The 9,919-nt window shown below is 41.7% G+C and overlaps 1 protein-coding gene across 4 annotated transcripts; it reads left to right on the plus strand.

The window, feature by feature from the left end:
- The first annotated feature begins 87 nt into the window (after positions 1-87).
- Positions 88-9,609, plus strand: LOC112430085 (serine/threonine-protein kinase pim-2-like). 4 transcript variants are annotated; one of them, XR_013093788.1, is made up of 13 exons: positions 88-229; positions 1,349-1,550; positions 2,190-2,223; positions 4,369-4,477; positions 4,579-4,758; positions 5,005-5,193; positions 5,459-5,553; positions 5,639-5,686; positions 7,016-7,237; positions 7,319-7,499; positions 7,589-7,765; positions 7,855-8,292; positions 9,411-9,609. XR_013093788.1 is itself a non-coding variant. In XM_076875824.1 (13 exons), exons 5-13 carry the CDS (start codon positions 4,405-4,407, stop codon positions 7,944-7,946), a joined length of 1,257 nt encoding a protein of 418 aa, XP_076731939.1. In that variant the 5' UTR covers positions 88-229; positions 1,349-1,550; positions 2,190-2,223; positions 2,432-2,503; positions 4,369-4,404; the 3' UTR covers positions 7,947-9,390. The 4 variants fall into 4 exon arrangements, 2 of the variants coding, with proteins under 2 accessions (XP_076731939.1, XP_076731938.1); XR_013093787.1 differs by lacking the exon at positions 9,411-9,609 and adding an exon at positions 8,802-9,391; XM_076875824.1 differs by lacking the exon at positions 9,411-9,609 and adding an exon at positions 2,432-2,503 and having other exon boundaries at positions 7,855-9,390.
- Positions 9,610-9,919: the final 310 nt, after the last annotated feature.

The following is a 9,919-nucleotide window of genomic DNA, read 5'->3' on the forward strand; positions in this document are numbered from 1 at the left end:
TTTTGGTGTTTTCTTTTCCAATCCAGCAGCAAGCAGTCTGAGACCTCCATCTGACCTTCATCTAAATATAGTGCCAAGCGGCGGCTGTGTGAAGGCAAGAGAGGACCCAAATGCACAGCTCTAGACACACGGTGATGACCTCAAAGGCAGGTCTTTATTAACAGGAACGTAAGAAGCCATACAATAACTAACCTGGGAGCAACTAAAGCTGAGGCGCTGGGAAGACACGGTAAATGCACACAACCTAGAGGGACGACGCAACACAGAACAAAGGGACACTCTGACATAAATACACAGAAGGTAATGAGAGAAGTGGGAACACACGGGGAACACAGCTGAAGACAATTAGCGAGCAGGGAGGACACGAAACTGAAAATACTGACACCAAGATGTGGACCTTAAACACAACACAGTACACAGAGATGAGCACAGAGAGAGAGAGGCAGAGAAGAAGGATGAATATGGGGGGATGAGGAGAACACAGAACACAAAGGATGGGAACACGGTACCAGAACAAACACCACAATAAAAACATGGACACAGGGGGAATCCAAATACCAAACCAACCAATCCAATGGACATAAGGAACAAAATACAAAACTACAGGAAAACTAAGAACACTGGGTCAAAATGACCCAGGACCATGACATATAGGCTTTTGTAGGCTTGCTTTATGAAAAATGTCATTGATGAAAATGTAGTGTATATCTGTTATTAACCTCTGTCTCTCTTCCACAGCATGTCTTTATCCTGTCTTCCTTCTCTCACCCCAACCGGTCGCAGCAGATGGCCGCCCCTCCCTGAGCCTGGTTCTGCCGGAGGTTTCTTCCTGTTAAAAGGGAGTTTTTCCTTCCCACTGTCGCCAAAGTGCTTGCTCAAAGGGGGTCATATGATTGTTGGGTTTTTCTCTGTATCTATGAAGCGCCTTGAGGCGACTTTTGTTGTGATTTGGCGCTATATAAACAAAATTGAATTGAATTGAATTGAGGCCATGATGCATTTTATTGTAGCTCATCATCATCCGACCCTGCCCTGAAAATAGCTGAAGAAATGTTGGCATACTGAAAGGTTTGCTTTGGGGGTATACTATTTGGTGCCATTTTAAGTTAAAAACTATTAAAAAAAAAAAAAAAGAGTCATATTTTGTGTGATTTTTTTCATTACTGTTGTTGTCCCAAGAAGCAAGATGGCGCCTGTGTTTGGCTGTGCCGCTGCCTCCGTCCGTGTGTTTGTTTACTTCATATGTTATGCAAGTGTTCTTGCTACAGCTTTGTCCGATGTCATCTCCCTTCGGATTTATGATCGCCATGCGTTACTGGCGATCAAATCTGCTATGGATAACTTTCAGAGTCAACGATACGACGTTGTTTTCCCACCGCCGCTTGAGCGCGACGCAGCACCCGGTTCACCTCCACTCTTGCCGGTCAGCTCAATTTTGCTTCAGAGGCCTCGTCGGAGGAAGCGGGGGAAGAGAGCCGGCTTTGTTGTCCTGCTCCGTCGTCTTCGGAAAGAGGCAGATCTTCGGGGGCTTTATTCCTGGGCTGCTAGCGGTAAGATCCGCCTGAGACTTGTCGGAGCTGGATTAATCCCCACAACCCACTGTGTTTGAACTGAGCCCTTAGCCCTATATGTGCCTTTAAATGAGCACATTGCCCCAGAAACCTTTGTTTCTCCAAGTACTTGTGTATAAAAAACTATATATTAATGTTTGACCACATTTGGGAATCAGAGCAGAGAGAAGATGACAACAGGTGGCGCCATATTGCCAACTGACTAGTCTTCTTCATAAAATATGATACAAAAGCATGATTACAAATACAATAAATGCTTCTGGATGGCAAATGCTCTGTTCAGTACACACGTTTTACTTTGAACACATAGGTATGCAGCATGCACACAACATGCATTCATCCTTTTTGGTTGAGTCCATGGTGATGGCCTGTGTCTTTCCGAGTTCTCCTCAAACACTTTGGCTTCCCTCTACAATGTTAGGCCTCTTATTAACCTTTGTCATGTCATGCACACATTGCTCAAGAGCTGTTGCCATATTGGATGTGATAACCTGTAGCGATCACATCCAATAACTCATGTGTTGTTTACATACAAATGATCACTGCTTTTTTTTTCACTGCTGTGCTGCTGGTTGCAGCAATCACCAGGGATAGAGAATCTTTTTTGTTGCCTTTCAGGTGATTTGGATAGAAGAGGAGCATCACATAAAAGGTACTATCAGTTCTAAATTATTTGAAATCCAAGTATCTGTTTCAAACAATATTAGACTGTGAGGCTTGGTTACCGGTTGTTGCTGGTTCTCACTGGTTGTCACTAGTTGTTACCGCTTGCTGCTGGTGCAGCAGCACTGACAGCTAACATGGCGGTTAAATCGACACATTTTGCTGCACCCTTTTTAGTTTTAATTGTTTTATGTCAGCTTTTCAGCTCCACCTTCTCCACTTCTTCCACACTAAACTTTTTCTACAAGCTGCGTGAGCGCACACCAAAGGTAGGGGAGGTGCTCAGGTTCACTGTCATTGATCATAATCGATCGATAGTGAAAAGTCCCCGCTCAATGCTCAGCTCAAATGCACAAATATATACAATTATGAGATATTCATGAAGTATTTTTATTTTATTTTGCCATTTATATATGTTGGCACTAACAGTGCTCAAGACAATACTTATATACTGTCAATATGTGACATATTGAAATCGCGTTTGAATTTGCGCTTGTTTTTTGCTTTCACTTTGCAATCGCACGAACTGTGTATAGAGAGCGACAGCACTGATTGGTGAGTGATGATAATTTGTGCACCAATTCCTCTGACATCGTCTTATCAATCGTTAGCTTACTATGCAAACATGACAAGTGAAATCTCCTGCAGCTTAAACATGTGAGAGGTTGATCGCGCAGAGAATCGCTGAGCGTTATGTGAGTGCGTGTGTAAAAGCAGCAGGATATATATTTTAGTTCTGCTGAGCCAAATAAGACAGGTCAGGGTGAAGAAGTGACAGCCAAAGAAAAGCTTACCACAAAACGGAGAAGTTATGATAAATCAGACTATAAGGCAAAAAGAAAGTGCAGCTTTATGGTTTCATGGACAAAAGAATTTCTGTGGCTGCGATATGATGAGCTAAATAACCAGGGCTGCACATAAGTGGTCCGCAGGTGCGCATTCGCTGTCAAAATAAAAAACACGCACAAGGGTTAGGGTTAAATTTAAAAACTGTACTTTTGAGTTAAAATATATATTTATAATTTTAATAAATGACAAATTAAAAAGGCATGAACATTTTTTTTGTATCGAAAAAATATCGAACCGTGACACCAAAGTATCGAACCGAACCGTGAATTTTGTGTATCGTTGCACCCCTAATATATATATATATATGTGTGTAATTTTAACAAGAACTTTATTGAACAATCAGTGAGTATACAACATACAAACAGATGAGGTATACAAGTGGAACATAAATATGAACAACCAGCGGTTAAAGAAAAAAAGAAAAAAAACCCACACCGATAGAGTTGGGAAGCAGGTACCATGCTTGTTACATCAGCTAACAATACTAACTTCCACAACACTCACCAAGACAGTCGGAGGTTAGGTAAAACAGAGCAAATAAATTATTGAGAAATTATAAGAAAATACATTAGGCAGGAAAGGAAAAAGAATAACTGTGGAAGTTCAAATTCACTGGGCTACACGTGCTTTCTTTCTATAGCCTTTGAACCTTGAAAAATATAACCTCATCACAGTAACGCATAATTTTATTATGCATTACATCCAATACTGCTCATACATTTAGTGAGTAACTAGTCACAATAATGCGCACAGATACGATTTATAGATCAGTCAACACATTCCAGCACCTTTAGGCAACTGTTTTTGTGATTTGGTGCTGTAAATAAAACTCAAATCAAGTGAATTTTGACTTAACCTGTGCTGTTAGCTTTTAGCCTGCAAAGCTATCCATTAGCCTTCACTACTGCCTTACAAGTAAATGCTGCCCAAAGAGAGTCCTTCTTGTTGGTATAATAGCTACAATATTATCTATAATATCCATTGCTTGTTCCTAACTAGTTTTATGGCCTTTGTTGTAGAAGCACAGTTCCCACCTTGAAGCAGCCCTCTATAAACATGCATTTATGCAGCTGCGCTACAGTTTTTGCAATATTGCACCCCTAAATAAATCTTTACAGAACTTTGCCTTCACCAGAAACTACTGCCTAGCCCAGGCTGATGTTCTGTAGCTATGGAAACCAAGAATTCCAAAATCTTGTGATGTCATCACCTCGTTGTTATAAGACATTGTTATAAAGACACTAAAGATCATAGTTCTCACACACAGCTCATTGCATCTTTGCAGAGTGAAGAGTGAAATCCTGAAACTAAATTAACCTAAATGAATCACACAATGTCAAAGTCTTGGCCAACTTATACTGCACCACGTCCTGTGGATCTGAATAACCCTCTAGGTAAGTCAAATGGGATTCATATGGTAATTATGCATGCTTCTGGGTTTTTATTTGAGGCAACTGAATTTGACTTAAACAAAATCATCTTTTGTTGATTTCAGGACACCAAACAGAGCCTTGCATCTCCACACTGGTGAAGATGACTCCAGATGGAAGAATAGAGGGAAGAAAGAGAAGGGACTTACCTGAAAGACTGGACAAATCCCCCAAAAAAAGCAAAAGCAGTGGAGGTCCAAAACCGGGTCCCAGCCACTTTGTTTCTGGGGAATCCAGTTTGAAATGTAAGTGATAAGACCTGTTTTAGCTGTGACATTATCTTGGCTATGTAGTTTATTTTGTGACTTTAACTGTGTACTTAACGGTCTTTAACTTTGTAGTTGGTTCATTTAGCCTTCTTTGTGTTGATTTTCAGTGTGCAGTTATTGCTTTAATGCACGATTGCCAGACCTTAGAAAGTCAGTAGAAAGCAGTTGACACACAGAGTTGGACTGAAAATGCTTAAAGTCAAACTACTTTTTCCATTTTAGTTGGCCTTCTCATAGTGCCTTCAAGCGACTCTAGTATAATTAAGAGGAGCAACAAACGGAAGAGCACTAGTGACGAATCTGAGGGACCATCCAGCAAAAAAAGCAGGACAACGAGCCCAGAGGAGAGTCCCACCCAGGAACCCTCTGAAACATGTGACTCACCGAGGATATCCGGCACTGACAGAAAAGGTAAGATAATGGCAATATTTCTGAGCTGGATCACAAGATCCTTTAGAATTTGTCCTGGGGTTTGAGATTGGGTTTGATTCCTGTGGGACCAATCGACAATAAGAGACACTCTGGGCAGTAATGACGTTACCTACCTACTAATCTGCTAAAATGTAGCTGCTATTTACCAATTAATAGAAATGTTATAACAAAGCTCTATAGGACTGTGCCAGCTGTTTTCTGTGTAACAAGTCATAACCTGTATGTTTTTCCTGTGTGTCTGCAGAAGACTTCCTGGAAAAATATCAAGAGCTGGAGGTGCTGGGTCATGGAGGCTTTGCCACCGTGTTTTCTGGAATACGCATAAAAGACAGTTTTCCAGTATGGCTTCTTACATTTGCATTTCACAGATCTTCAGTTTATTCCTGTTTGTACTTCTCTAACCCAGAAAATGTCTTTAATGCAGGTGGCAATCAAACATGTTCAACAGCGCAGACTTGCGCGCACAACAATGGTAAGCGTCTTTTCTTATTCCAGCAGGTATTTATTAGGGCTGCCACGATTTGTCGACTAGTCACGATTACGTCGACTATCAAAATCGTCGACGACTGATTTAATAGTCGACGCGTCGTTTGAAGCTTTGTAAGATCACAAAAGACGCAGGAATAAGTGGCAGGATTTAAGAGTGTAATAACGGACTGAAACAGAAGATGGCAGCATTGCATGTACAAGGATGTCAGCTACCGTTAAACCCCGAAGAAGAAGAAGAAGCAGCTGTGTCCCAGAATTCATAGCGCAGCCCAGCGCAGTTTCCAACAATGGCGGCAGCTAGTTAGTTTTAATGTTACTCTTATTATTCTTTCTGGGTCACAAAATAAACGTTTAACATATTTTCAGGCGAGAATGTAGCTGTGTAAACCTCAAATATCTGCTCAGTTTATCAGGACACCACATATTTTCAAAAGCGCTCCGACGTTTTCGGAGACATCTGTTACCCACTAGCTCGTTAGCGAGCCGGGGGCTAGGCTCACTAGCGCCGTGAGAACACCGGACTCCCCGCAAATCGTTTTCAAACCCACCGCCGTCTTTCGCTACTCAGGTTAAATATATATGAGTCACTTAGATAACTTAAAATGTTATTGTTTGGCTTTCTTTAGTATTTTATTTGTTCCTGAGTAAATCAGTTTGTCTGAGATTAAAGTTATAGTTTTTACACAGCTGAATAAACATCAAGCAGACAACTGATTATCAGAAGTGTGAGATGCTCCAGAATATACTCCAGTGTCCTGTTATATTTTAGATAGCAAGGAGTTTATTAAACTTCACCGAAACAATCTGCAAATTTCATTAAAATGTAATAAACTATCATCTTGTCTTTATTTTTAGTTAGCACAGACCTTAAACACTTAAAGCTGTAAGCTAATGATAGTTATATAAGAGCAGATACTGCTGGTGCAATAAGCTGTAGTTTTACGTCCAATGGATGATCTGATTAGTCGACTAATCGCAAAAATAATCGGTGACTAGTCGACTATCAAAATGATCGTTTGTGGCAGCCCTAGTATTTATATTATTCCAGGCCTTCTCAGGCATCAAGCATAAGGCACGTATTTCCTCCGTGCATGAACCAGACTGGTCTCACAGTTGTGTGTGAAATCGTCAGGAAATATGGTCGAATTCTATGAACAGTGGGTCACCTTATTGTTTAAACTGACATGTTTCAGTGGAAAGAATGCTTTTTAAAGATCAGGTCATTTTGTGACTATTTCAAAACTGTCTGTACGCTGATAGCTACTTTTGTTGAAATTCTGAATACTGACCTGAAGTAACTTTCCTTCTGAAGGATTGGAATGGGAAAAGTACTGATGTTCCCCTGGAGGTGGCGCTACTGATACAAGTTGGGGCTGGACCACATGATACGGAAAGCAGTATAACCCCACTTCTACTTGACTGGTTTGATCTGGAAGATGAGCTTATTATGGTTTTTGAGAAACCAGAAAATTGCATGGACTTAGACAATTACCTCAAAACTACAGATAAACCTCTGTCAGAGACACATGTTAAGGTAAGTGACGAGCATTTGGAGCTTACAGCAGTTTTTCATAGAGAATGTCCTGTGCTCCAAATATGGCTTCCTTTCTTTTAGGTCATAATGAAGCAACTAGTTGACGCAGCCATTACGATGGATAACAAGGGGGTTTTCCACCGAGATATTAAACCACACAACATTCTAATTGAAACATCTTCGGAGGAACCCCGAGTGCGATACATCGATTTTGGCTGTGGAGTCACGTTTACTCCGGGACAAAGGTTCAGGAGGAACGCAGGTATGTTTTCAGCCACAGCGTTGTGCTGTCATGAACTGTCTCCACATCATGTTCCCTCCCCATTAATTCTTCTTATCTTTGTGTTTTAGGAACCAGGATCTACAATAGTCCAGAGTGGTTCATGTACGGCTTCTGCTCTGCAGAATATACTACAGCCTGGCAGCTGGGTGTTGTGATGTACCAGCTGTTACACAACAAGTTACCATTTGACTGCGACTACAAGATCATCAACCAAAACCCACCGATTTTAGCTGACATTTCAAACAGTAAGATTTCTGCCAAAAGGGCTGTTGATATAAGAAAGGTGAAATAACTTTGTGGATAACTTTAACAAGAGTATTTCATTTCTGTAAAGAATGCAGGGATTTTTTGACGGGGTGTCTGAGGAAGCACTACAAGGACCGCTTCACCCTGGAGGATCTTCGGAATCACATGTGGCTCAAATGATTTCTGCGCACCATGAACTAAAAGGTTATGGAGCAAAAGCTCCAACACATCACAAGTCATCAACAAGTCACTTTTCAAATTTAGTAGCAATGTTGCAGTTGCTGTCACGTGGCTCTTTTTTGGTGTTTTCTTTTCCAATCCAGCAGCAAGCAGTCTGAGACCTCCATCTGACCTTCATCTAAATATAGTGTCAAGCGGCGGCTGTGTGAAGGCAAGAGAGGACCCAAATGCACAGCTCTAGACACACGGTGATGACCTCAAAGGCAGGTCTTTATTAACAGGAACGTAAGAAGCCATACAATAACTAACCTGGGAGCAACTAAAGCTGAGGCGCTGGGAAGACACGGTAAATGCACACAACCTAGAGGGACGACGCAACACAGAACAAAGGGACACTCTGACATAAATACACAGAAGGTAATGAGAGAAGTGGGAACACACGGGGAACACAGCTGAAGACAATTAGCGAGCAGGGAGGACACGAAACTGAAAATACTGACACCAAGATGTGGACCTTAAACACAACACAGTACACAGAGATGAGCACAGAGAGAGAGAGGCAGAGAAGAAGGATGAATATGGGGGGATGAGGAGAACACAGAACACAAAGGATGGGAACACGGTACCAGAACAAACACCACAATAAAAACATGGACACAGGGGGAATCCAAATACCAAACCAACCAATCCAATGGACATAAGGAACAAAATACAAAACTACAGGAAAACTAAGAACACTGGGTCAAAATGACCCAGGACCATGACATATAGGCTTTTGTAGGCTTGCTTTATGAAAAATGTCATTGATGAAAATGTAGTGTATATCTGTTATTAACCTCTGTCTCTCTTCCACAGCATGTCTTTATCCTGTCTTCCTTCTCTCACCCCAACCGGTCGCAGCAGATGGCCGCCCCTCCCTGAGCCTGGTTCTGCCGGAGGTTTCTTCCTGTTAAAAGGGAGTTTTTCCTTCCCACTGTCGCCAAAGTGCTTGCTCAAAGGGGGTCATATGATTGTTGGGTTTTTCTCTGTATCTATGAAGCGCCTTGAGGCGACTTTTGTTGTGATTTGGCGCTATATAAACAAAATTGAATTGAATTGAATTGAGGCCATGATGCATTTTATTGTAGCTCATCATCATCCGACCCTGCCCTGAAAATAGCTGAAGAAATGTTGGCATACCGAAAGGTTTGCTTTGGGGGTACTATTTGGTGCCATTTTAAGTTAAAAACTATTAAAAAAAAAAAAAAAAGAGTCATATTTTGTGTGATTTTTTTCATTACTGTTGTTGTCCCAAGAAGCAAGATGGCGCCTGTGTTTGGCTGTGCCGCTGCCTCCGTCCGTGTGTTTGTTTACTTCATATGTTATGCAAGTGTTCTTGCTACAGCTTTGTCCGATGTCATCTCCCTTCGGATTTATGATCGCCATGCGTTACTGCCGATCAAATCTGCTATGGATAACTTTCAGAGTCAACGATACGACGTTGTTTTCCCACCGCCGCTTGAGCGCGACGCAGCACCCGGTTCACCTCCACTCTTGCCGGTCAGCTCAATTTTGCTTCAGAGGCCTCGTCGGAGGAAGCGGGGGAAGAGAGCCGGCTTTGTTGTCCTGCTCCGTCGTCTTCGGAAAGAGGCAGATCTTCGGGGGCTTTATTCCTGGGCTGCTAGCAGTAAGATCCGCCTGAGACTTGTCGGAGCTGGATTAATCCCCACAACCCACTGTGTTTGAACTGAGCCCTTAGCCCTATATGTGCCTTTAAATGAGCACATTGCCCCAGAAACCTTTGTTTCTCCAAGTACTTGTGTATAAAAAACTATATATTAATGTTTGACCACATTTGGGAATCAGAGCAGAGAGAAGATGACAACAGGTGGCGCCATATTGCCAACTGACTAGTCTTCTTCATAAAATATGATACAAAAGCATGATTACAAATACAATAAATGCTTCTGGATGGCAAATGCTCTGTTCAGTAC

The sequence above is a fragment of the Maylandia zebra genome, linkage group LG17, assembly GCF_041146795.1.
Source record: "Maylandia zebra isolate NMK-2024a linkage group LG17, Mzebra_GT3a, whole genome shotgun sequence".
In the NCBI taxonomy this organism is placed as follows: Eukaryota; Metazoa; Chordata; class Actinopteri; order Cichliformes; family Cichlidae; genus Maylandia; species Maylandia zebra.

Excerpts from the sequence above, each read along its gene's own strand:
- LOC112430085 (XM_076875824.1), top strand. The coding sequence starts at position 4,405 with ATGAATCACACAATGTCAAAGTCTTGGCCAACTTATACTGCACCACGT. Across the intron at positions 5,194-5,458 it reads ATCCGGCACTGACAGAAAAG|AAGACTTCCTGGAAAAATAT; the intron begins GTAAGATAATGG and ends GTGTGTCTGCAG. Across the intron at positions 7,238-7,318 it reads TGTCAGAGACACATGTTAAG|GTCATAATGAAGCAACTAGT; the intron begins GTAAGTGACGAG and ends CCTTTCTTTTAG.